Source organism: Somniosus microcephalus, chromosome 20 (genome assembly GCF_052327205.1).
Source record: "Somniosus microcephalus isolate GS21.2 chromosome 20, FLI_Smic_1.0, whole genome shotgun sequence".
Classification (NCBI taxonomy): domain Eukaryota; kingdom Metazoa; phylum Chordata; class Chondrichthyes; order Squaliformes; family Somniosidae; genus Somniosus; species Somniosus microcephalus.
This window is the reverse complement of record NC_141006.1, coordinates 20,365,856-20,388,764: the sequence shown is the minus strand read 5'-3', so window position 1 is coordinate 20,388,764 and position 22,909 is coordinate 20,365,856. Positions and strand designations below refer to the sequence as shown.

The following is a 22,909-nucleotide window of genomic DNA, read 5'->3' as shown; positions in this document are numbered from 1 at the left end:
CTTGCTATGGGACGACTTGTACTGCACTTGCGCTATATACATTGAAGTCATTGGAAATAAAAATGGGGAGCGATGTAAAACGGGCTGCCGGTTCATCTTCACCCATTTTACACTCACGCATATTCCAAATTACCCCCACTGACACTTGGTAAAATAGAGTTCCTCTGATTTAAAAAAAATACTTGCATTTATATAGCACCTTTTACAACCTCAGCATGTCCCAAAGCACTTTACAGCCAATGGAGTACTTTCTGAAATTTAGTCACTGTTGTAATCTAGGAAACTTGGCAGCCAATTTGTGCACAAGCAAGGTCCCACAAACAGTAATCTGATAATGACCAGATAATCTGTTTTAGTGATCTTGGCTGAGGGATAAACATTGGCCAAGGCAATATCCGTTCCCCTGTTCTTCTTCGAAATAGTGCCATGAGATTTTTACATACACCTGAGAAGGCAGACAGGACCTCAGTTTAATATCGCATCCGACAGTGCAGTGCTCCCTCAGTACTGCACTGGAGTGTCAGCCTAGATTGTGTACTTATGTCTCATGGAGTGGGACTTGAACCACACAGCCTTCTTTCTCCAAGGCGAGTGTGCTACCAACTGAGCCATAGCTGACATCTGATGCCATCTATCCTCTGGTAACTCCCCCAAGCAGTTACTTTGCATATGTGAGCCCAAACAGTTAGCGTTGGCAAGGTATTCGAGCCTGGAGTATCACAGCCGATCCTGAGCCTATCTTCACCCAGCAGCTAAGTGTGAATATGTCCGGCAGAAGCAAGTGGAATAGCAATCAGGAACGGGAAACCTGGCTGATATAACAACAGAAAATGCTGGAAAAACTCAGCAGGTCAGGCAACATCCGTGGAGAGAAATTTGAGTTGACGTTTCGGGTCGAACCCTTCTTCAAAACTGGAAAGAAAATCTGCGATCTGACAAAAGAAGTAAAAGAAACAAAAGCAGAGAAAGAGACAATAAAAGGTGTTTGAAGCTAGACGAGATGGTAATAGGCTGAGATTAGGTGTGGAGTGTACTGGCAGGGCAAGAGATAGCTGCCAGGTGTGAGAGAGAAACAAAAGGAAAGGGGGGGGGCGAAAAGGAGTGGAAAAATTACAAGAAAAATGTAATAGGGGCCGAGGTTATGATCTGAAATTGTTGAACTCGATATTGAGTCCAGAAGGCTGCAGAGTGCCTAATCGGAAGATGAGGTGCTGTTCCTCGAGTTTACGTTGAGCTTCCGTGGAACAATACAAGAGGCCGAGGACAGTGAGGTCTGAGTGGGAATGGAGCGGTGAATTAAAATGACAGGCGACCGGAAGCTCAGGGTCACCCTTACGGACTGATCGGAGGTGTTCCGCAAAGCGGTCACCCAATCTGCATTTGGTCTCCCCAATGTAGAGGAGACCGCATCGTGAGCAGTGAATACAGTATATTAGATTGCGAGAAGTACAAGTAAATCGCTGTTTCACCTGGAAGGGGTGTTTGGGGCCCTGGACAGTGGGAAGGGTGGAGGTATAGGGGCATGTGTTACATCTCCTCCGCTTGCACGGGAAGGTGCCAGGCAAAGGGGAAGGGCTGTTTGGGGTGATAGAGGAGTGGACTAGGGTGTCTCGGAGGGAGCGGTCCCTACGGAATGCTGAAAGGGGAGGGGAGGGGAAGATACGTTTGGTAGTGGGATCACTTTGGAGGTAGCGGAAATGCCTGGCTGATTATTTCCTTGCCAAGCCCAGGGGAATTAGATGGTATTTACAGCACAGAAACAGGCCATTCAGCTCAACAGGTCTAAGCCGGTGTATCTGCTGTCCTAGTTGAGATCACTGAACACAGCACAGGTTGATAGGTCAAACAGGGACATTCTGGTCTGCAGTGAGTTTAGTCATATGTGGGGTTACATCCTTTTTTTTTTTGTTTTCAAAATTAGATATAACTCTGATGTTTGGGGAATCTAACTGTTTGCTCATCAGAATATTTTGATTTGTTTTGCAGTCCGCCTGTGTCTCTTATCTTCTACCTAAAGGCATCAGTGCCACTACTCTCAAAGATGACATCGATGACTGTGATTATTCAGCAGCCTGGGGATCAGTTGAATGTAGGTACTGGACGCTGGAGCACAGGAATATGCAACGTTTGTGACGATATGCACGTCTGTAAGTCCCTCAATCATTGAATTCTTTACTGTGTAATCGTAGCAAGTTGAGTTCAAATTGCCTTTATAAGTAACCCTTTCCTTTAACTAAGCAGGAAAGAGAGCAAAGGTTCAGAGGAGTTGTTTCTGCAGGAGAATGACAGTCCCAGGGATATACTTTATGTTCAATCTATCCCCAAATGTTTATTTTTTTTAAATGGCAAAAGTATGCCGTGAGATTTTTTAAAGACACTTTTTAAATCTCATTGGAGACCCTCATGTTTTGAGCCACTGCAGCGACCTCACTGACCAAGAGGCATCCCAGAGAGAGACTCCAGTATTTTATAGGTGCCCACAAATTCAACTCCACCGAGACACAGAGCCAGAAGCACCTGACTCTATGGAACAACAACAATAACTTGCATTTACATACCAATTTTAATCTGATAAAACATCCCCAGGCACTTCAGACAAAAATTGACATCGAGCTAAAGAAGGAGACATTAGGACAGGTGACCAAACGCTTGGTCGAAAAGGTAGGTTTGAAGGAGTGTCTTGAAAGAGGAGTCAGAGGTGGAGAGGCAGATAGGTTTGGGGAGGGAATTCCTGAACTTAGGGCCTTGACAACTGAAGGCACGGCCACCAATTGTGAGGGGAAGGAATATGGGGATGCACCAGAGGCCAAAGTTGGAGGAGCTCAGAATTCTCAGAGGATTGTAGGACAGGAGGAGGTTACAGAGAAATGCCCCTCACAGCTGGGCACGTCGTTTACCCAGCCGTCAAAGCATATTCTAATCAAAGCAGATTTCCAAATTGAAAATAAGGTGGTGGTTTTGAATAAAGAATATCCCACCAAGACTTTCTATCCCCTTTGAGACAACGTTGATTGAATGGAAAGAAAATTCATCTACAGTGCAAAAGTGTCAAATTTTGTTTGATAATCACTCCTGTGAAGCGCCTTGGGATGTTTTACTACATTAAAGCCACTATATAAATGCAAGTTGTTGTTGTTTTCCATTCCCCATTTCCTGACTTTGGTGAGCAGAAACTTTTGCCCACACTATTTTTTGAAATGGTTGGGGTATACGTTGGGGAGTTCTTCGACCTCCTTGCCTGTATTGGACTGAGTTTGGGGCTCTTGATATAGTTCCTAATGGGTGTGGGTTCACTATACAAAGCAGCTGTAATCCAGTTTCAAATAACATTAAATTTGGCAAACTCACTTAGAAATACAAGCTGCTAGGTTGGGAAATAACAATGTTAACTTGGAATCGTTGATGGGCACATATTATGAGGGTGGGAATAAGTGATGCAGAGGAGGGACATTTCCTGTGTCTCTTATTCCTTGCTGTGTGGTATCTAATCTGGGAGTGCTTGGTTCTAATTAAACTATTTACAAGCTTTCACTTCTAACAATAAAGAGGAAGTCCTCAATACACAGCTGCACAGTTGCATTTCTGTTCCTTTTTTTAATAGATAAGTTATTTGTCACTTCTCTTGTTTTGATCAACCTTTCCTTGGTTGAGAGAAGAAGCCAATGGTGGCCAATCTATATTGCTTCCATTGTCTAACTGGGCTCCAGAACAGCCTGGGGGCAGCGCAGCATTGATTGCACCTCCATCTTTGTGGCACATCTGGTGCTCAGGCTTTAGCACCTGCAGTATCGTGTCTTTTTTGGGAGACTGGATGGTGTAGGGGATTTAGCTCAGCCCGCTTTGACAGTTGAGATTTGGGTTGAAATCTGGCTCAGACCAATCAGTTGAAGGACTTCTTTCTTCCAGCTGTAAGGGTACTACTTGAAATGACTCTGGGTGGAGGGGGGTAGGGGCTCCCCTGATAGTTCAGTAAGGTTGGTCCATAAGGTCCAGGTCTGATTCCCGGTCAATGCTGATTCCAGCCGGTGAGTCAGTAGCGGTCCTGCAATTGGCCATACAGAGGGGAAAATTCCTTGTTGGACATGTACATGTGTGGGGACAGTAACTGGCTTTGTGTGTGATGTCCATCTAGCCTGTTGACAGTCATGGTCAAAGGCTCACACAATATAATGGCCACTTGGGTGAGGTAAAACAGGGCAATCGGCTAGAATGGATCCTAACCACAATTAGAAGTCAATGCATTTGGAAGAGAAGGTGAAAACAAAATTAAAATTTAGAACTCTACAGTGGGAGTTCTCAACTTTGAGGGCTCAGTAGATGCAGAAAATTGCCTACAATTTGTCACAATTTATATTGTCACCCATGGAGGCCATGGGGAGAGGTGGAGTGGGGAATGGACAATGTCACACTCTTCTCTGTGCCTGACAGTGTTGTACCTGACCTGGTAGTGCTTGATATAGAGTTTTCCGCTCCCCATCTCCAGACTTTGATGAGCAGACACTTTTACCCGCACTATTTTTTTTGAAAAGGTTGGGCTATGCATTGAGGAGTTCTTCGGCCCCCTCATTACAGAGAGCGTTGCAGTGCAAAGATTTCCTAGGAGCAGACGCTGTAACCTTTAGGATGCAACATAGTTTTAGTCAAATTAGTGTTTATAAAAACTGTGGGAAACTGAAATGTGGCATGTAGTGTCATATTGTGATACTTGATTTACAAACCCAGGAAAATGGCTTACAAGCCACTTTCAGATCATGTTGTTCATCCCATGCATTCCCTAGGGAACAAAGATTAGAAAGAAGCCATTCCCCATTACCCTGGCTGCTCTGGTGTACCGTCCAGTGGCTGGCACCAGGGTCTAGCATCACTGGCAGAGGTTTGAAAGGCAGCACCAGTTTACTCACGTTACCGCGGAATTTTTTTTAATTAATTAATTTGGTCATCACTGGCAAGGCCGGAATTTATTGCCCATCCCTAGTTGCCCTGAGAAGGTGGTGGTGGTGGGCCGCCATCTTGAACCATTGCAGTTCGTGTGATCTAGCGGTTTTGATACAACTGAGTGGTTTACCAGGTCACTTCAAAGGGAAGTTAAGAGTTAACCATGTTGGTGTGGGTCTGGAGTCACATATAAACCAGACTGGATAAGGACAGCAGGTTTTCTTCCCTAAAGGACATGAGTGAACCAGTAGGTTTTTATGACAGCTTCATGGTCACTTTTACTGATGCCAGCTTTTTTATTCTTTCCAAATTTTTATAACTGAATTCAAATCCTCAATCTGTCGCAGGGGATTTGAACTCATGCTCTCTAGATTACTCGTTCAAAAACATCACTGCTACATTACTGTATGATAGTCAATTCATTTAGGGAGCAAAACAGTACTTTAAAAGTAATGTTTATTTTCACAGGCTGTTTTGGTCTCTTCTGCCCAATGTTTATGGGATGCCACTTGGCCAGTAGTTATGGAGAGAATTGTTGTGTGGGCATGTTGCCTGGAGGAATGCCTGCGCTGAGAACTCATATGCGTCTTTCGTACGGTATCCAGGTAGGTGTCACCCTTCCCCAACCCTTTTTCCCACGCACAGATCTTTCCATTACTGAGGCCACTTAAGATATTTATTAGCATTGCCGTTTCACCTCCGCAACCTGTGTTTGAATCCATCGCAGATTGTTGGGACAAAGGATTTCTCTCCTGTTGCAGTTTAATCGGTTAGGAGGCTTTGCACCAATTGTTCTGGCACTGCCATTGTTTGGGAGTATGGGAATCCTCCTGTAGGTATTTTTTTGGAGGAAGAAGAGAAGGTGCAATGGAGGGATGCCATGTTTAAGGTGCACCATAGGCAGATTTTACCCACCTGCACTGGTGGGCACCCCCCCCGGCCATCCATATTCACAGGCAGAGATGTGTGTGCCTGGCAATAACTGTGCAGAACTGCCAACACAGACTTGGGGACAGCCGACCACTAGCTGCAATGCTACCATTTAAAAAAATTCAATCTGGGGATATGGGTCTCTCCAGCAAAGCCAGCATTTATTGTCCAACCCTAGTTGTCCTTGAGAAGGTGGTGGTGAGCCGCCTTCTTGAACCGCTGCAGTCCATGTAGTAAAGGTACTCCCACAGTGCTGTTAGGCAGGGCGTTCCAGGAGTTTGACCCAGCGACGATGAAGGAATGGAAATATGTGTCCAGGTCAGGATGGTGTGTGACTTGGAGGGGAACATGGAGGTAGTGGTGTTTCCATGTGCCTGCTGCCCTAGTGCTTCTAGATGATAGAGGTTGTAGGTTTGGGAGATGCTGCTGAAGAAACCTTGGTGAATTGTTGCAGTGCATCCTGTGAATAGGACACACATGCAGCCATGGTGCGCCTACTGCAAGGACACCTGCAGCTAATGTGTAGCACAAAGCTGGCACTACCAGTGGCAGTAATGATCTTCCTCTGTTCCCTTCAGGCATGATGCAATACTGTACTATGGGGAAGGTGCTCTGGAGTGTGGTACTCCCTCATGCTGCCACCTCATTCTGCACCATTTCCGCTTCACCAGCTATTAAATAAAGGGTTGGTGTGTTGTGCCAGTGAGTAATTTTCCTACTCCCACATTTATTGTACCTCGCCACCTCCCGTGGCCTCTCTTCTACCATAGTCTCGATCACTGACAAGACCATCTCCAAACACTTCCATACATCCCTCACCACCCACATCTCCCTAACCCTTTCCAGCCACATTTCCTTCTGCATTCATTCCTGGAAATAACTCTCCCCTAAGTCGCTTATAAATTTCAAACTCCCAACTGTCTGGCCCTCCTATCACCACAATACCTCTGTAGCTGTTGATTTGCTCAACCGCTCACACACCTCCACATTTCATTAACATATCCCCAGCAAAATCTTCACTGTCTCCCATCTCAATCCTCCTCCCAGTAAAGATTCCATATTCCAGTCCATGGGGCGCAGACTTGAGTGTCTGGTGCACAATTGACTTATCCATCTATTGCCAGATCTGACTGGACCACATCAAACTCTACCGGGTGACACTCTGCTCTGCCAGAATTGCCTACTACTCCAGGAACATCCTGGAGAGCAAAGAAAACTGCCAGCTTCTTTTCTCCATCAACAACCTCCTCTTAAACCCTTTTCCTCTGTACCCTCCACTCTCCAGTGCAGGAAGCTCATGGACTTCTTTGTCAAGATTCAGCTGCTTCTGATTCTTCTCTGCTTTCTTCTAGCCCTCCAAATCAACCCTCCATCAGCTCTTCCCCTACCTTAACCCTAAACCTCAATCTCCCTCTAGTTTCTCTCTCATCTTCCCCATTGGTTCATCTGATTTTTGAGACCCACCTCCTAATCACTCGACCCCATTTCCACTAAACTGCTAACCACCCACATTTTCCTGCTCCCCATGCAAGCTGATATTGCAACTGGTTCCCTGTCCTCAGGCACTATCCCCTCTCAAGACTGCCATCATCACCATCTCCTCAAAACATCTACCCTTGACCACTTTGTCTTTGCAACCACTCAGCTTATCTTCAACCTCCCGTTCCTTTCCAACGGCCTCAAATGTGTTCTCACCTACCAGATCCATGCCCACCTCTTCCATAAACCCTTGCTTGAATCCCACCAATCATGTTTCCCACAGCACCAAAACAGTCCTAACAAAAATATCTCTCATTGTCCAGCTTGGTAGAACTGCCCTCACTTGGCTCCACTCCCTCTCCTTTCCAATCATAACCATAGCATCTCTACCAACAGCTACTCTTCCCACCCCCATTCCATCATTTAAGGAGTGCCCCAAGGATCCATCTTTTTCCCATTCTCTTCCTCATCTACATGCTGCCCTTGGCAATGTCAACCATAGAAATGGGGTCAACTTCCACGTGTATACTAATGACACCCAACTCTGCTTCTCCTCCACCTCTATCAACCCCTCTGTGCTTTCAGATCGCTTGTCTGACATCCAGTCTTGGATGAGTCACAATTTCCTTCAGCTAAACATTGGGAAGACCAAAAACATTATCTTTGGCCCCCGCCATAAACTCCATATCCCCTTCCCTGGCCACTGTTGCAATCTGAACCAGACTGTTCACAACCACAACATCCTATTTCACCCAGGACATAGCTTCCAACCCCATATACCCTCCATCACAAAGACTTCCATCTCTATAACATCACCCACCTCTGTCCATCTGCCACCAAAACCTTCAATCAGGTCTTTGTCACCTCCAGACTTGACTATTCCAATGCTCTCCTGCCAAACTTCCATCCTCCACCCTCCATAAACGTCCGCTTATTCAAAACTCTGTTGCCCCTATCCTATCCTGCACCCAGTCCTACTCATCCATCACCCCTGGCTTCAATGTCCCACATTGCCTCCAGTTCTCCCAATGGATAAAATTTAAAATTTTCATCCTTAAACCTCTCCAACTTCCACTCCTCCTTAAAACCCAGCTCCTTTTTAAAATTTGTTTATGGGATGTGGGCGTCGCTGGCAAGGCCAGCATTTATTGCCCATCCCTAATTGTCCTCGAGAAAGTGGTGGTGAGCCGCCTTCTTGAATTGCTGCAGTCTGTGTGGTGACGGTACTCCCACAATGCTGTTAGGGAGGGAGCTCCAGGATTTTGACCCAGCGATGATGAAGGAACGGCGATACACTAAGTAAGGATGGTGTGTGACTTGGAGGGGATCTTGGAGGTGGTGGTGTTCCCACGCGCCTGCTGCCCTTGTCCTTCTAGGTGGAAGAGATCGCGGGTTTGGGAGGTGCTGCCGAAGAAGCCTTGGCGAGTTGCTGCAGTGCATCTTGTGGATGGTACACATTGCAGCCACGGTGCGCTGGTGGTGGAGGGAGTGAATGTTTAAAGTGGTGGATGGGGTGCACATCAAGTAGGCTGCTTTGTCCTGGATGGTGTTGAGCTTCTTGAGTGTTGTTGGAGCTGCACTCATCCAGGCAAGTGGAGAGTATTCCATCACACTCCTGACTTGTGCCTTGTAGATAGTGGAAAGACTTTGGGGAGTCAGGAGGTGAGACACTCGCCACAGAATACCCAGCCTCTGACCTGCTCTTGTTGCCACAGTATGTATGTGGCTGGTCCAGTTCAGTTTCTGGTCAATGGTGACACCCCAGGATGTTGATGGTGGAGGATTCGGCGATGGTAATGCCATTGAATGTCAAGAGGACCTCTCTTAATAGTTCCTCTTTTGGCTCGGCATCCAATTTATTTCCTTGTGGCATTGTGAAGCACTTTTGGATATTAGTCTACGTTAAAGGTGCACAATAAATTGTTGATATTGATGTTGTTACAGCCATTTTTGTGCCCAACTAATCTATACAAAGGCTGAAAGAAACATTAAAAATATAGCACTTTGTAAAGGCTAGCAACATTTTTGACCCCATATTCCTTTAAATTTACCCATAATCCATTTAGGGGCTTCTTGCGTGTGATTTCACACCCTCTTGTTACAAACTCTCACCACCAGGCACAACATGTGCAGGAGCTTTGCCCACACTGTGCAAGAGCATTCTGCAAAATCAGCTAGGGTCAGCACACTAATAGTTCGAAGCTGCTAATAACGTATCCCCGCCACCACCAACTCCCCACCCCCAACAACTCATTAGGCCACTTTCCCACCAGGGAGTTAAAATTCTTCCTTCGGGATCAGTCTGGTGTCTGTTCTCTGAACTACCTCCAATGTTTGAATATCTCCCTTGTGTCTCAGTCACCCGAACTGGGCAGAGTGCGGTTTGACCAGAGGGCTGTACAGTTTGAGCATGACTTCTTCTGATCAATACCCTTCTACTTTGACTGTATAGTTCAGTATAGCTTCAGCTGTCTAGGCCCTAAGCTCTGGAATTCCCACCCTAAACCTCTCCGCCTCACTATCTCTCTTTCTTCCTTTAAGACGCTCCTTAAAACCTGTGTCCATCTGCCTTAATGTCTCCTTGTGAGGCTCGGTGTCAAATTTTGTTTGATAAAGCTCCTGTGAAGCACCTTGGGACGTTTTACTATGATAAAGGCACAATATAAATACAAGTTGTTGTTGTATTCTCTTTGCTTTGTTGACTGTTGCTCTGCAATGGTTGGACATCTCAAGTCAACTAAAACCCTTTCCTTCTCCATTGTACAGGGATCCATCTGTGAGGATGTGATGATGATATGCTGCTGTGGCATTTTTGAAGTTTGTCGAATGACTCGTGAATTCCGTAAACGCAATCGATAGCCCTGGGAAGATAAAAAATAAAAGGTGCCTCCTTTGTGAAAATAAAAGTCCCTCCTATTTTCTCTCCTCCTTGTTTTTATTTCTCAAGATGTGGGCAACACTGGCAAGGTTTTGACTCCTTACTGGCAAATGGTTGGCAAAGGGTCTTCTTGGTCCTTGTAAAAGTTGCTGTTCTTAAAAAGGTGACCCTAAACAGTGTGTGTCAGCAAACTGTTCAACTATGGGTCTGTGAAGGCTGAGTATAATCCTCTCCTCGCCAAGCGCCCACACGCTATTTTGTTCCTCTCAATTTCTCTTCCTCCTCCCATGAAGGTAGGGACTTCTTCAATGGGATATGGGGGTACACAAACAGCAGTCACCCTTTGGTACCATGTCCAGGTGACCATTATCCATGTGTGAACCTTCAAAGCGTGTACTGGCAGCTGCCCGACTGTACACAACATCAGAGTGAAGCCTGATCCTGTCCTCACACACGGTCTTTGACCAAGGGACGGTAAATAGCCATCGGGCCCAGGAACCCTGCTGGATTTACCCTTCACTAACCCAGGGGTAACTCTGACCAGTTGTAACACCCCTAGCCTCTGCCCTGGCTAAAATCAGCTGATTCAGCGCAGACCTGTGATTAAATCTGTGATCTTTGTGTGGCTCAGTTCCGCACCGGTATTTACAGAATAAACCACCAGGGACCAGAACATTTGGTTTTGACGAGAGAGAAGCACAGAGAGAAATAGAAATGGGAAGAGATGTAAAACGGGCTGCTGACTCGCTATCGCCCATTTTACACTATCCCACAAAGTCAAGAAATACCCCAAAAAGAGAATGGGGGTAATGTTGACATTGGGTGATGGTGTGAAAGGGGTGATATCAGATCATTGAATCTTACAGCATAGAAGGAAGCCATTCAGCCCATCGTGCCTGTGCCAGCTTTTTAATAGAGCTATCCCACTAGTCCCACTCCCCTTCTTCTTTCCCATAGCTCTGCAAATTTTTCCTTTTCAAGTATTTATTCAATTTCCTTTTGAAGGTTAATATCGAATCCGCTTCCACCACCCTATCGGGCAGTGCGTTCCAGACCATAACAACACGCTGCATAAAAAATCTTTTCCTCATCTTCCCTCCCCCCTCCTCGCTGGTTCTTTTGTCAACTATTGTATGGGTTCAATGGAATTGACAATCAAGAGAGATGTATAGCGGACAGCTGATTCGATTATCGACGGTTTTACATTATCGCCCAAAGTCAAAATTACCCGATACTTTTTTTTTACCAATTTGTCCCCTTTTCTTCCATTCCTCCTTTTCTAAAGCTAGCAACTCCCACTGGGGTACATTACATCAGGTGCTTGTATTGATTTCTATGTGGGTTCAATGACGACACATTGATGAAAGAGAATGTCTTTTAATCTAAAGTTTGTTCAACTAAATTAACAGCATTACAGGAGACACCATCTTAGAGATCCATCTAAAATGAAACTAAAACTAAACTGTCTCTCTCTCACGTGCCCTCTGCTGGTAAGGCATAAATAATCAAACAGGCAAATATGCTGGTAAGGCATAATAATCAAACAGGCAAATACCATCACTATTTGCTGATATCATTACATCTCCCTTTCTTAAAACAAAAGTATTTTACTTTTATCTAACAACATGTTTTTTTTGTATTACTCTGCATTTTAAGTGTAACCTTTAATGAACTTACATTATCATTATCATTATCAATGTTTTTTAACCTTGTTTTGTGTGTTCACATGAAATATGTAAATACACTAGAACTTGAAGAGAGAATAAGATAACATTACTTCCTTCTATAACAATAGTCCTTAAACTTGCTCAATGAGTCTCTCAGGAGGCTTCACGTGTCTTGAGGATTTTCTGATTAATTGTCCTTGAATCTGAGTTGTTGCCTCAGATGATGGTTTCTCAGCTGTGTGATCAGGTTGTTCAACAGTATCAGTCTTTTGACCTGCTGTGTGATCAGGTTGTTCAACAGTATCAGTCTTTTGACCTGCTGTGGCTGGTCCCATGAGAAGATCCCGATGATTTCTTCGCAGAACAGCACCCTCATCTGTCTGAATGGTGTATGATCTTGGTTGGACTTTACTCAGGACAGTTCCCTTCTGAGTCCATATGTTTGTTTTGTCTTTGAACCTTACTTGGTCACCAGTGTGGAGTTCAGGTAGGTTTTGTGTTCCTCTGTCATAGTAGTACTTTTGCTTTTCTTTCTGTTGTTCTTTGAACTTCCTCACTTTCTCCCCCTCTTTTGTTTTCAGGAGGTTCTCCGGGATGGGTAGGTTTGACCTTAGCTGACGTCCCATAAGGAGTTGGGCTGGTGACATACCACACTTGAGCGGCGTTGTGCGGTATACAAGCATGCTCTGGTAGAAGTCAGTTCCACTGTCTTTTGCCTTGTACATCAGTCTTTTCACTGTCTGGACCGATTTTTCCACTAGTCCATTGGACTGTGGAAAGTGAGGACTTGACATTGTGTGGACAAAGTCCCACTCTTTGGCAAAGTGTCGGAAACTTGCATTGTAAAACTGGGGTCTGTTGTCTGTGAAGACCTCACTTGCCACGCCATGTCTGGAGAATATGGCTTTCATACATGTTATCACAGCGTCTGCAGTGGTGGTGTACAGTCTACAAACCTCTGGATACAGGGAGTAATAGTCTGTGACTACAAGATAGTCCTTCCCTTGACATACGAATAGGTCAGCGCCTACCTTCTGGTAAGGTCTGTCTGGCGCTGGGTGTGGCTTTAGTGGTTCTACCGGATTGCTTGCTCGATATTTCAGGCATATTGTGCAGTTTGACACCTCATTTGTCACATCTTGGTTGATTCGTGGCCAGTACATCACCTCTCGTGCTCTTTTCTTACACTTTTCGATTCCCAGATGTCCTCCATGGATCCTTTTTAGCATCTCTTTTCTCAGACTCTTTGGGATAACTATTTTACTTCCTTTGTAGATGATGTCTTCGACCACTGATAGTTCCGCCCTGCAGTTCTAGTACTCTGCCATGTCAGGTGAGCAGTCTTGCTTCATGTTGGGCCATCCATCGAAGATGCTTTTCCTCAGTCGTCTCAGTGTTTCATCTTTGTTTGTCTCAGTCTTTATGAGCTCCATTTTTGCATCTGCTATGGGCAGTGCACTTGTGACCATGTCCACGTAGGCGTTCCCTTTTTCATCCATTTTGGTGTTTGCGGGCTCTCCTGGGTCAACAGCTCTGGACAACGTGTCTGCTGTATACATCAGCTTACCCGGTGTGTACGCAACATTCAATGTATAGCATTGCAGCCTGATCATCATTCTTTGTATTCTAAGCGGACAGCTATTTAGTGGCTTTTGGAACAATGCAATCAAGGGCTTATGGTCAGTCTCTACACTGATTGCTTGTCCTGACACAAACTGGTGAAGTCTTTCACAGGCGTATGTGATGCTGAGCAGCTCCTTTTCTATTTGAGCATATCGCGTCTCCGCGTCTGTCATTGAGCGCGATGCATATGCAATAGGTTGCCAGTAGTCATATTTTTGCAGAAGAACGGCACCGAGCCCACTCTATGATGCATCTGATGATATCTTGATGGGTCTTGCTGGGTCATAAAACCTCAGAACTGGTCCTCTGTGAGCAGTTTCTTTAGATCGCTCCATGACTTCTCATGCTCATGATTCCATTCCCATACTATGTTCTTTTCAGTTAGTTGTCTCAGTGGCGCCATCTTTTCTGAGAGGTTCGATATGAATTTACCCATGTAGTTGATCATTCCATTAAACCTCTGCACGTCCTTTTTGCATTGTGGCTTTGGCATATTCTCAATGGTGGACACCTTTCTGGGATCTGGTCTGATGCCCTCACTGCTAAGGATATCTCCCACGAATGTCAGTTCTGTCACCCCGAGCTGGCATTTCTCTCTATTCAGCTTCAGGTTTGTTTTCCTTGTTGCTTCCAGCACTTTTTTCAGTCTCTCGTCATGCTCAGTTCTCGTGGTTCCCCATACTATGATGTCATCCATTGATGTAGCAACTCCCTCCAGATGCTCATAGATCATATGGATAGTTTTGTGATACACTTCAGGAGCTGAGGCAATGCCAAATGGTAACCTTAGGAATCTGTATCTGTCAAATGGACTGTTGAACGTGCACAGTCTTGAACTTGCCTCGTCCAGTTTCATCTGCCAAAATCCTGATGATGCATCTAACTTGCTGAAATACTTTGCATTTGCAAACTGTGACATGATTTCCTCACGTGTAGGAAGCTTGAAGTGCTCTCTCTTTATTGCTCTGTTTAGATCTCTTGGATCCAAGCAAATTCTGAGCTTTCCATTCTTTTTGTCCACAATGACGAGGGAACTCACTCAGTTGGCTCATCTATCTTCTGAATCACGTTCAGGCTTTCCATCCTGTCCAACTCTGCCTTCAGTTGCTTTTGAAGAGCAAACGGAACTTTTCTGCATGGATGTATGACCGTTGGCATACTTTTATCTACTCTGATCGTGTGTTCTCCTGGAAGGCAGCCTAGACCCTGAAGAAGGTCATTGTACTCTTTCATGAGTTCACCATAGACTGTCTCTCCTTCACTTTCCACAACGAGGACTCTCTTTACCAGGTTCAGTCTCTCACAGGCTATTAAACCTAGTATGGCTTGCACATTCTTTGGCACCACGATTAATGCTAGCGTGTGCTCTCTGTCCTTGTGTGTCACTTTGACAATGCATTTTCCTTTCACTGGTGTATCAGTACCTGAGTATCCTGTCACTTTCACTTTTATTCCATGTATCTTTGGTTTGGGTCTAATTTTCTTAAAATCAGTCTCTGATATCACATTAACTTGTGCTCCAGTATCCAATTTAAATGGAATGTGTATGTCATTCACTTTTAGTGTCAACATCCAGTCTCTTTTTTCTTTTTTGTTTTCAGACACAACATCCACATAGAACTCCTCTATCTCGCTTTCATCTACTGTATGGACCTTGCTTTGTTGCGTTTGGTTCTTACAGCAACGGGCATAATGGTTGTTTTTGTTGCAACTATTGCATGTTTTACCATATGCTGGACACTTTTTTGGTGGATGCTGTGTACCGCATCGACTACATGACTTTCGATTGCCCCTTTCATTTTTGTTCGCTGGCCACGCCTCTTTTTTCACATTGGCGCTCTTTTTGTTAAACGGTTTGTGTCCGTTCATACTCACTGCATCCACATTGCAGCTACTGTCACTGAACAGCTCCTTTGCCTGCGACTTCACAGTCTCTGTAGCCCTACACAGTGCTATGGCTTTTCCCAGGTCTAGATTTTGCTCTCTTAGCAGTCTTTCCCTTAGACCATTATCTGGAATACCACACACCAGTCTGTCTTTTATCAGCGAGTCTGTCAGTCCCCCAAATTCACACGTTTTGCTTCTGTTTCTCAGTTCAGTCACATACTGATCAATAGTCTCTCCCGTTTTCTGTACACATGTGAAAAATCTGTGCCTCTCAAACGTCACGTTACGTTTAGGTATGCAGTAGGCCTCAAACTGTTCCATTATTTTATCCAGCTTCATTTTGTCTCCATCAACAGCGAATGTGAAGTTATTATACACCTCCAGCGCTTCATCACCCACGACATGTAAGAACACTGACGCTTTCAATTTATCACTTTTCTCGTCAGCTCCGATTGCCGCTAAATACAACTCCAAACGTTGTTTGAACCTCCTCCAATTTTCAGCCACATTACCTGTCAACTGAAGCTTCGCCGGTGGGTGTAATCCTACCATTTTTCACTTCGTTAGCTATTCTTCAAAGGTAAGTAACGATGTTCTCTTTTGGCTTGCTAATATGTGGAGAGCTGATTTAACTTCAGATTTTTCCTCTTCATCTCTTGGATCCCACTTCTGACACCATGTATTGATTTCTATGTGGGTTCAATGACGACACATTGATGAAAGAGAATGTCTTTTAATCTAAAGTTTGTTCAACTAAATTAACAGCATTACAGGAGACACCATCTTAGAGGTCCATCTAAAACGAAACTAAAACTAAACTGTCTCTCTCTCACATGCCCTCTGCTGGTAAGGCATAAATAATCAAACAGGCAAATATGCTGGTAAGGCATAATAATCAAACAGGCAAATACCATCACTATTTGCTGATATCATTACAGTGCTGGCTGCCCTTCGCTTCATTTCCCGAGTGACCATTCTACAGGACAGTGAGCCTCAGTGAGCTATTCGCCTTGAGCTCATCATAGTTCAGCATGTTGCATACACTAGAGAGAGGGCAGACAGCAGCAAAGCACTATGATCAAAATGCAGAAGAGGAAGGCAAGCAGGGTGGCCATTTTGAAAAGTAACCTCCTTCCAGGAAAATATTTCTCTTCTCTCCAAACCTCCGCTTCAGTCCCCGTTGAGAACAGATGCTTGGCGGCACGAGCCTCCAAAGTCAAGTTTTGGACTCAAAGTTCAATTTAACTCGAGTGTTATTCTTTATTTTGCCTGAAAAGTAAGGAGGCGGCCAATTGGGGAGGCGAGCGGTTTCTCGCATTTGATTGTGCACGCTTTCGGGCACAAAGGCAGGAATGAGGGCGCAACACATGCCCGAACTCGGGAGGCCTGAGCTCAGGTGAAAATTGGGCCTCTTCTTAACTCCTGTTTTAGGTGGCCACCTGAAAAACTACCCGATACAATCAGTGTCCCAACTGGGACGTTAGTCTCCGAAATTGGCCCTTGTGGCCCACAAGGTTCAATTGCTACCCCATTAGGTGCTCAGCTCCCCCTGGTTGCCCAGGTGGTCAAAGGCACCAACTGCTGTGGTGCTGAGCCATCGGCCAGTCGGTCCCATGCTCCAGCCGCAGTCTGTGCTTGAGTTAGCTAATCTGCAGTGCGGAGGCTGCAATCGGTCTCCAGAGCTGAAAGTACTATCAGCAGGGATCCTCTGGCTGGAGGACATTGAGAGACTCCTGCTGGGATGTACATGCGTGCGGAGATTGGGTGAGTAGCGAGCTTGGATGTGATGCCCCCGCATTCAAAAAGTCGGCAGTCACTCCCGAAGAAAGACCATGCCAGGAGATACTGGGAGAGGCAGCCCACCATGAGTCAGTTCCGTTTGAAGAGGTGGGGAGAAAATTAGGAAAATTGTAATTCTTTTTGACAGTGCTTTTTTTTAAAATTTGTTACAGATAGCTACATGGAAGAAATACTTCTTCGCCTCAAGACTGATGTGTGCCCTGATGCAGCGGCCCTGTGCTTTGCCCAGAATATTTTTGGCTGGTAAACAATGCAAAGCTTTAGTAATGCGAGCTTTATTTGATTGATTTAAACATTTCATGCTTGTGCAACACTTTGCGAATGCAACAGTAATAAATTAGATGCAATTTAACTTGGGATAAAGCAATGTTCACAGATAATTACACAATAAAGAGAATTTAATCTTGTCTTTAGTGTTTATGTCAGAGAGTCTGACCCTGGGTCAGCATGTGGGGGAATGGCAGTTCAGCCTTGGCTCAATGGTAGCGCTCTTGCCCGTGAGTTATTAAGTTATAGGTTCAAGCCTGACATCCAACTTGAGCAGATAATCTCGGCTGATTATGAGATGAGGGGGGAAAAATTGGGTTGCTTTGTGCCTCCCGTTAACACCCCGGGTGGGGTGAAAAGTGGGAGGTTAGCGGCGGCGGTAGCCGGTAGCACCCCGCAGGGCTGCGCCTCCAGCAATGACATTATCGCTGTGCGCAGAGCCCTGCTCACACCCTGGCCGCAAACTTCAATTGCGCCCCCTGACCTACCGCCAGACGATATGTCTGACAGAGTCAGGGTGGCGATTTGCGGCTGCCTGCCAGCACCTGCCCCCTTTCCGTTCCCTCCTGCGGGGTGCCGGCTGCGATCGGTCAGCCCAGCACTCCTCTTGAGTGCCGGGCTGTTTCCCAGCACCCCACTCCTCGGTGGTCCAGCAGGGCCCCGGTGCGCGCTGCGCTAGGCCCCTCCCCTTTAATCAGGGCAGGGAGGCCTGTAATGGCGCTTTTGCACATAGCGCCGTGATATTGAATGGTAGCGCCCCAAGAGGGAGGGGGAGCGCTTCTAGTAGTGCCCTGCCTCTTGCTTGGGGCGCTACCACTCAATTTACAGCACGGGGATGCTAACTTTTTCGGGGCATTAAAAGTAGCGCCCTGGCGAAGTTAGCACCCCAAAGGGGGCGCGACCGAATACCCCCCACCCCCGAGATGTTTAAGGAGGCCCCATCTGCCCTCTCAGGTGGTCGTAACAGATCTCAAGGGACTATTTGAAGAAGAGCTGGGGACGTCTCTCCGGTGTCCTAGCCAATATTTATCCCTCAACCAACACCATCAACACAGATTATCTGCTCACTTATATCTCATTGTGGGAGCTTGCTGTGCGCAAATTGGCTACTGCATTTCCTACATTACAACAGTGACTACATTTCCAAAGTACTTAATTAGCTGTAAAGCACGTTGGGACGCCCTGAGGTTATGTATAGCATTATATAAATGCAAGTCCTTTCATTCTTCTTTCGTTTTACTCGCTCTTCACGTTTGAACAGCCTGCTGATACTGTGTGGATCAGAATCAGAAAGATTGCTGCTTGGGGGAGGCCCCACATGGAGCTTGTGGAACCGTACCCCAACAGGAATCCATATCTTCAGGACAGAGAGGAAGACAACCAATACAAAAAAATCAAGGCTGAACCTGTCGCAACATTGCCAACAGTTTTCACTTTGCACGAAGAGTCAGCCATTTTGGAGCACTGATTGCATCAGCTGTCAGCGGTTCCTGATCAAAGACACATTTTATTAATGGCATCCAGCATCCTGAGCTGGTTTGGTCCAGAACGCCCTGAAAGTTGCTTCTGCAGACGCACCATCTCTAGCGCGTACTCAGTGGAATTTAGAGCACGTGTGGGTCCTGTGCAGGCTTCGCATATCTTCCGCTGGACTGGGGAGACCTGCTCGGTTTCAAACTATAAAGTCAGGTTTTGTTTTTTAATTCATTCTGGGAATGTGGGCGGCTCTGGCAAGGCTGGCATTTATTGCCCATCCCTAGTTGCCCTTGAGAAGGTGGTGGTGTTGGGCCTTCTTAAATGGCTGCAGTCCATGTGGTGAAGTTGCTCCCACATTGCTGTTAGGTTTTGGGGTGGCTGCCCAACAATCTCGAACAACAAAAAACAGGCGGGAAAATCTGGGTGCGTGACAGGTGCCTTTAATAAAAATCTGTCAGATTCAGCAGTGGGCTTCCTCACAGTCACGGTCACAGAGTGGTCTGACTAAACAGATTTGCAGACAGCCGCCTCACCCCGCCCCGGACCTGATCACAAGAGTGTTCCTGTTGAGGAATATGTAGGAGAGCCATCAGTGGGGAGCAACAATCTTTCAGCTATGTAGAATAAAACCTCTGCTGTGACACATTGAGATGCAGTGTGTGAACTTTGCGAGACTTCTATTACGCATTTAAAATAGTAAAATGTCCCAAGACACTTAACAAGAGCGATATCAATAAGAAACATTTTGACACCAAGCCACAGAAGGAGATATCAGGCAGATTACCAAAAGCTTGATCAAAGAGGTAGGTTTAAAGAACATCTTAAAAGAGGAGAGGTAGAGGCGGAGAGGTTTAGGGAGGGAATTCCAGAGCTTAGGGCCTTGGCAGCTGAAAGCATGACCGCCAATGGTGGAGCGATTAAAATCGAGGATGCACAAGAGGCCAGAATTGGAAGAGCGCAGACATCTCGAAGGCTTGTACGGCCGGAGGAGGCTACAGAGATAGGGAGGAGAGAGGCCATGGAGAGATTTAAAAACACGGATGAGGATTTAAAAATGGAGGTGTTGTCGGACCAGGAGCCAGCGAAGGTCAGCGAACACAGGGGTGATGGGTGTACAAGATTTGGAGCAAGTTAAGATACAGGCAGCGGAGTTTTGGATAAGCACAAGTTTATGTAGGATGGCAGATGGGAGACTGACCAGGAGACCATTGGAATAGTCAAGTCTAGAGGTAACAAAGGCATGGATGAAGGTTTCAGCAACAGGTGAGCTAAGGCAGGGTCAGAGTCAAGTAATGCTATGGAGGTGGATGTAGGCAGTCTTGGTGACGGCGCGGATATGTGGTCGGAACACATCTCGGGGTCAAATACAACACCAAGGTTGCGAACGGTCTTGCTCAGCTTAAGACAACAAGAAGTTGTATTTATATAGCACCTTTAACATAGTAAAACGTCCCAAGCCACTTCACAGGAGTATTAAAAGACAAAAAATTTGACACCGAGCCACATAAGGAGAAATTAGGGCAGGTGACCAAAAGCTTGGTCAAATAGGTTTTAAAGAGCGTCTTAACATAGAAATATAGAAGATAGGAGCAGGAGTAGGCCATTCGGCCCCTCGAGCCTGCTCCGCCGTTCAATGCGATCATGGCTGATCATCCAAATTCAGTACGCTGTCCCTGCCTTCTCCCCATGCCCCTTGATCCCTTTAGCCTCAAGAAATATATCCAACTCCTTCTTGAATATATTTAATGAATTGGCCTCTACTGCCTTCTGTGGTAGAGAATTCCATAGGTTCACCACTCTCTGGGTGAAGAAATTCCTCATCTCTGTCCTAAATGGCTTACCCCTTATCCTTAGACTGTGACCGCTGGTTCTGCACTCCCCGACCATTGGGAACATCCTTCCTGCATCTAGTCTGTCCAGTCCTGTCAGAATTTTATAAGTTTCAATGAGATCCCCTCTCATTCTTCTAAATTCCAGCAAGTGTAAGCCCAATCGACCCAATCTCTCCATACGTCATTCCTGCCATCCCAGGTATCAGCTTGGTGAATCTTCGCTGAACTCCTTCCATGGCAAGAACATCCTTCCTCAGGTAAGGCGACCAAAACTGCACCCAATACTCAAGATGTGGTCTCACCAAGGCCCTGTACAACTGCAGCAAGACATCCTTGTTCCTGTACTCAAACCCTCTTGCTACGAAGGCCAACATACCATTTGCCTTCTTAACCGCCTGCTGCACCTGCATGCTTACCTTCAGCGACTGGTGCACAAGGACACCCAGGTCTCGTTGCACTTCCCCTTCTATTGCCATTCAAATAATCTGCCTTCCTGTTTTTGACACCAAAGTGGATGACCTCGCATTTATCCACGTTATATTGTATCTGCCATGCTTCTGCCCAATCACCCAACCTGTCCAAATCATTCTGGAGTTTCTTGGCATCCTCCTCACAGCACACACGCCCACCCAGCTTTGTGTCGTCTGCAAACTTGGAGATATTACATCTAGTTCCCTTGTCTAGATCATCATTAATATATATTGTGAATAGCTGGGGTCCAAGGACCGATCCCTGCGGTACCCCACTAGCCACTGCCTGCCACTCGGAAAAAGATTCGTTTATTCCAACTCTTTGCTTTCTGTCTGCCAACCAGTTCTCTATCCAAGTCAATACCTTGCCCCCAATCCCATGTGCCTTAACTTTACACGCTAATCTCTTATGCGGGACCTTATCGAAAGCCTTTTGAAAGTCCAAATACACCACATCCACTGGTTCTCCCTTATCTATTTTACGAGTTACATCCTCAAAAAATTCCAGTAGATTAGTCAAGCATGATTTACCTTTTGTAAATCCATGTTGACTTTGTCCGATCCTGTCACTGTTTTCCAAGTGTTCTGCTATTACATCTTTTATAATGGACTCTAGCATTTTCCCCACTACCAATGTCAGGCTTACCGGTCTGTAATTCCCCGTTTTCTCTCTACCACCTTTTTTGAATAGTGGGGTAACATTAGCTACCCTCCAATCCATGGGTAATGTTCCAGGGGGAAAGAGAGGTAGCGAGGTGGAGGTGTTTAGGCAGTCAATTCCAGAGCTTAGGACCAAGGCAACAGAAGGCACGGCTACCAATGGTTGAGCGATTATAATCAGGGATGCTCAAGAGGGCAAAATTAGAGGAGCGCCGATATCTCGGGGAGTTGTGGGGCTGAAGGTGATTACAGAGATAGGGAGGGGCGAGGCCATGGAGGGATTTGAAAACAAAGATGAGAACTTTGAAATCGAGGCGTTGCTTAACTGGGAGCCAATGTAGTTCAGCGAGCACAGGCGTGATGGGTCAACGAGACTTGGTGCGAGTTAGGACACGGGAAGCCGAGTTTTGGATGACCTCAAGTTTACATAGGGTAGATTGTGGGAGGCCAGTCAGGAGTGCGTTGAAATAGTCAAGTCTAGAGGTAACAAAGGCATGGTTGAGGGTTTCAGCAGCGGATGAGCTGAGGCAAGGGCGGAGATGGGTGATGTTACGGAGGTGGAAATAGGCGTTGTTAGTTATGCTGCAGATATGTGGTCAGAAGCTCATTTCAGGGTCAAATATGACACCAAGGTTGCGAACAGTGTGGTTCAGCCTCAGATAGACGTTAGGGAGAGGGATGGAGTCAGTGGCTAGGTAACAGAATCTGTGGCGGGGACCGAAAACAATGGCTTCAGTCTTCCCAATATTTAATTGGAGAAAATTTCTGCTCATCCAGAACTGGATGTCGGACAAGCAGTCAGACAATTTAGAGACCGTGGAGGGGTTGAGAGAAGTGGTAGTGAGGAAGAACTGGGTCTCGTTGGCATACATGTGGAAACTGACACTGTGTTTTTGGATGATGTCACCCAGGGGCAACATGTTGATGAGAAATAGGAGGGGGCCAAGGATAGATCCTTGGGGGACACCAGAGGTAACGATGCGGGAGCGGGAAGAGAAGCCATTG

The 22,909-nt window shown here is 45.9% G+C and overlaps 1 protein-coding gene across 2 annotated transcripts in view; it reads left to right on the top strand.

Annotated features, from left to right (window-relative positions):
* Window positions 1-17,605, top strand: part of LOC147103074 (PLAC8-like protein 1) — a 33,656-nt gene extending 16,051 nt beyond the window's left edge. For both annotated transcript variants that reach the window (XM_085962367.1, XM_085962368.1), the window contains 4 exons: window positions 1,987-2,147; window positions 5,404-5,540; window positions 10,111-10,227; window positions 17,352-17,605. In XM_085962367.1, coding sequence (XP_085818493.1) covers window positions 2,042-2,147; window positions 5,404-5,540; window positions 10,111-10,203 — 336 coding nt within the window. In that variant the 5' untranslated portion in view covers window positions 1,987-2,041 and the 3' untranslated portion in view covers window positions 10,204-10,227; window positions 17,352-17,605. The remainder of the gene's footprint in view (window positions 1-1,986; window positions 2,148-5,403; window positions 5,541-10,110; window positions 10,228-17,351) is intronic.
* The last annotated feature ends 5,304 nt before the right edge of the window (window positions 17,606-22,909 follow it).